The 3,695-nt window shown below is 62.3% G+C and overlaps 1 protein-coding gene across 1 annotated transcript in view; it reads left to right on the top strand.

Annotated features, from left to right (window-relative positions):
• Nucleotides 1–216: 216 nt before the first annotated feature.
• MAPK11 (mitogen-activated protein kinase 11) overlaps nt 217–3,695 on the top strand; it is a 12,248-nt gene continuing 8,769 nt past the window's right edge. The window contains exon 1 of the mRNA XM_005877983.2: nt 217–273. Coding sequence (XP_005878045.1) covers nt 217–273 — 57 coding nt within the window. The remainder of the gene's footprint in view (nt 274–3,695) is intronic.

The raw sequence follows: 3,695 nt of genomic DNA, 5'->3' as shown, positions 1-3,695 counted from the left end.
GGCGGAGGAAGCGCCCCCCGCCCCCGGGGTGTGCGAGAGTGGGTGCGGCGGGGACCCCACCTCCGTGTTGGTAGCCACATAGCGTCTTTCTCCTGAGCAATAGTGCCTGGCGCCCTCCAGCACCAGCCCCTCCCGGAACACCAGCATCGGGCGTTGTCTCCGCGTGGAGTCTCCTGAGCTATTCGCAAATGTGCCTTTCGCCCCCGGCGCCACCCCATGTCGCTAGGGGCAGCCGGGCCTCAGCCCCCCTTCCTGAGCACCAGCAGCCGCCCGGTGAGGGTCTGGCCTCTTTGGGGGGGTCTGAGTGCCTGCAGTCCCCAGGGCCCCGAGCCCAGACTGTCTGCCCGCCCGGATGGGAGGAGAAAAGCGGTACGATGCCTTCCTGACCTCGCCTGGCCCGGGCCGTGGGGCTCCAGCACTCTGGGTGGACTCTGCGCCCCGGGCCTCACCTCAAAGGTCAAGCTGGATGTCAGACGTCGAGGCCCAGGCAGCCAGAGGGGACCCAGCAGACGGGTCCTGGCCTCGGCCTGTCAGACAGGCTGTCCTGGAGGCTCCGCCCGGTCTGTGGGGGGCCAGGAGGAGCTCGGCTAGGACACCCCCACCCCTTTTGTAAATCTTGTTCATTGTAAATCAAATACAACTGTCTTTTTCACTCTGCTGGTTGGCTGGGTTCCTCCTGGGGCTGCAGGGCTGCTGCCCCTGCTCCTAGGGCCCGGCCCCACCCCGTCCTGCTCACAGCCTGCTCCCCAGCCCTAGGATCTCACCCTCCAGTGGGCCTGTGTGGCCTCAGGCCCCACCTCCCGGTTCCTCTGGGCCAGGCCCATGGGGCGTGTGCAGAGGCTGCACTGAGTCCACCCCTGAGAAGAGGGTGGTCAAGGGCTGGGAGGTGAGGCCTCTGGCATGGAGGGGGGCTGGGCAGCTCAGGCCTAGGTGATCCTGGAGTGGGTTAAGGGTCCAGAGGGGTGCAAGGAGGCAGGCCCCCCCCCCAGGCAGGGAAGTGTGGGGGGCATTGGGCTGGCCAGGCAGCCCCGGTGGCCATGACGTTCCCCCGTCTCCCTTGGGCTGAGCCACCGGGAGCCATGGGAGAAGGCAGGTGTGATGGCAGCCTGCTGTCTGGACCCTGAGCTCTCAGGGACCTGCTTCCTCCTTCTGAGGTGGGGGTACCTCCCAGGCATGGTCTACCCAGAGCCCATCTGGTAATCCCCCGCTGTGTGCAGACCCCACTGGACACTGGGTGGCTCTGGGATTGAGGCCCCTCCGTCCTCCTCCTCGAGGCTGTGGGGCCGTTCGGGGAGCTCCTCTGCCCCGTGAATGGCCCAGGGTGACTCGGGACATCGCAGGGCTCAAGGACACTGTAACCAAGAGCCAGGGGCTGATGCGGAGGAAGGGGTTGTCTGGGAAGGGGGGGGGGGGGGGGGTTGCTCCCAGTCTCCATGTCCGATGCAGAGCTGAGATGTGCCACCAGCAGGCATCAGGCACAGGCGTGTGCTGTGTGCACAGATGCAGCATCAGCGTGTCAGGCCCCTGATGCGACACGCACTGTCCTGGACACAAGGGGCTCTGCCCCACAGATATCACCCACGCAAGCAGGAAGGGGGTTTGGTGGCTCCACAAGCTTCAGGTACGGCTGGATCCAGGCGCTCACACGTCTGGGTTCCACCCGTCTGCTGGTTTATCCTCGGGTAGCAGGGCTGCTGGTGGCAGGCAGCCCCAGCCTGTGTCTCCTCCACGGGGGGCACACGGGGGTGGGGGGGGGACGAGTCTCGGTGGGTGAGGCCTTGATCATAAGCCACTTGGAACAGGGTGGGTGTCTCCCACAAGGAAGGGGTTCTAGGCTAACAGCTGACATCCCTGCCCAGGGACCCTGAAGTGACAGTGCCATGGCCCACACTGAGTCCCCTTCCCAGAGACCAGCTGGTCAGGAAACCTGGACAAGATGCTGAAAAGTGTCCCAGCTGGTGTGGCTCGGTGGATAGAGCATCAGTCCTTGGACTGAAGGGTCGAGGGTTCGATTCTGGTCAAGAGCATGTACCTCGGTTGCAGGCTCTGTTCCTAGCCCATGTTGAGGTGCGTGCAGGAGGCAAGCAAGCAATGTGTCTCTCACATCGATGCTTCTCTGTCTCTCCCTCTCCCTTCCACTCTCTCAAAATCAGTGGAGAAATATCCTCGGGTGAGGAATTGCAACAAAAGAAGAAGATGGGGAAGTCAGTGAGAGCCCCACCCACTTCCACTCTGAAGCGTGGAGATGGGGTAGGACTACCCTCTTGGAGAGAGGAGAGGGGTCCCAGGCCTGTCCTTTCCGGGGGTGGTGAAGGGTAGAAACGGTGTTGGATGCACGGGGTGGGCAGGCCCGCCTTCAGGGGTCACGATGTTTTCAGGGAGGGCCCACCGGCAACCTCCAGCTTTCCTTCCACGCGACAGGCTACACCCCACTTGTTTATGAAGAGCATGAACCCCACCCTAACCAGTTTGGCTCAGTGGATAGAGCATCGGCCTGCGGACTGAAGGGTCCCAGGTTCGGTTCTGATCAAGGGCATGTACCTTGGTTGCGGGCTTGATCCCTAGTAGGGGGCGTGCAGGAGGCAGCAGCTGGTCGATGTTTCTCATGGATGTTTCTAATTCTCTGTCCCTCTCCCTTCCTCTGTAAAATCAATAAAAAATATACATTTAAAAAAAAAAGAAAAAGCATGAACCCCGCCCCACAGACTGACGAGCATTTTAGGAAGTTCACTGTGACCTCAGGGAGAAGTGCACCCTGACTGGCCGGGGCTGGAAAGGGGTGACCTGGCCAGTGGACGGGGCAGTGGACGCGGAGAGAAGGGCTGGGCTCCGCGTTCAGGGGTGGCAGTGATTCACACTGAGGGCGGAGGGAGGCCAGGGCTCGGGCCTGGGCAGGAGGCCCTTCCCTCCGCCCCACCCTCACACTGTGATCCTACCGCTTCTGGCTGCTGCCCCCGCCCCACACCTCTCACCACTCGGTCATCCCACCTGGACAGGGCAGCCTTGACCTGGTGGCCTGATGACACCGACCATGTCCAGCAGAGCTCCCTGAGGACAAAACTGAGATCTGCCCGGCCCGTGTGGCTCAGTGGTCGAGTGTCAACCTCTGAACCAGGAGGTCAGGGCACATGCCCTGGTTGCAGGCTGGATCCCCAGTAGGGGGCGGGCAGGAGGCAGCCAATCAATGGGGCTCTCTCATCATTTATGTTTCTTTTTTTTTTTTAATGTATTTTATTGATTTTTTACAGAGAGGATGGGAGAGGGATAGAGAGTTAGAAACATCGATGAGAGAGAAACATCGATCAGCTGCCTCCTGCACACCCCCCACTGGGGATGCGCTTACAACCAAGGCACATGCCCTGGGCCGGAATCGAACCTGGGCCCCCTCAGTCCGCAGGCCGATGCTCTATCCACTGAGCCAAACGGGTCAGGGCTAAAAACTTGCTTTTAATCTGACCAGGCCCCACCTCCAGCCTGCCCAGCCCTCCGCCATGGCTACCACCTGTCTGTTCCTTGAGTCAAGCTCGGCCCTAGGAGCCAGGACGGTCTGGCGTCCCCTCTCCAGGGGCTTCTCCCCCAGCTCCGCGGTCACTCCCCGGCCTGTGACAACCCAGGTCCTCCCGGAGGCAGCGCGGGGCCTGTCCGCCTGGGGCCGGGTCACGGCCGGGATGGGGTGGGGGGGTGTCCAGGGCAGG

This window comes from Myotis brandtii, unplaced genomic scaffold (assembly GCF_000412655.1).
Source record: "Myotis brandtii unplaced genomic scaffold, ASM41265v1 scaffold537, whole genome shotgun sequence".
In the NCBI taxonomy this organism is placed as follows: domain Eukaryota; kingdom Metazoa; phylum Chordata; class Mammalia; order Chiroptera; family Vespertilionidae; genus Myotis; species Myotis brandtii.
This window is presented reverse-complemented; position numbering and strand designations above follow the sequence as displayed.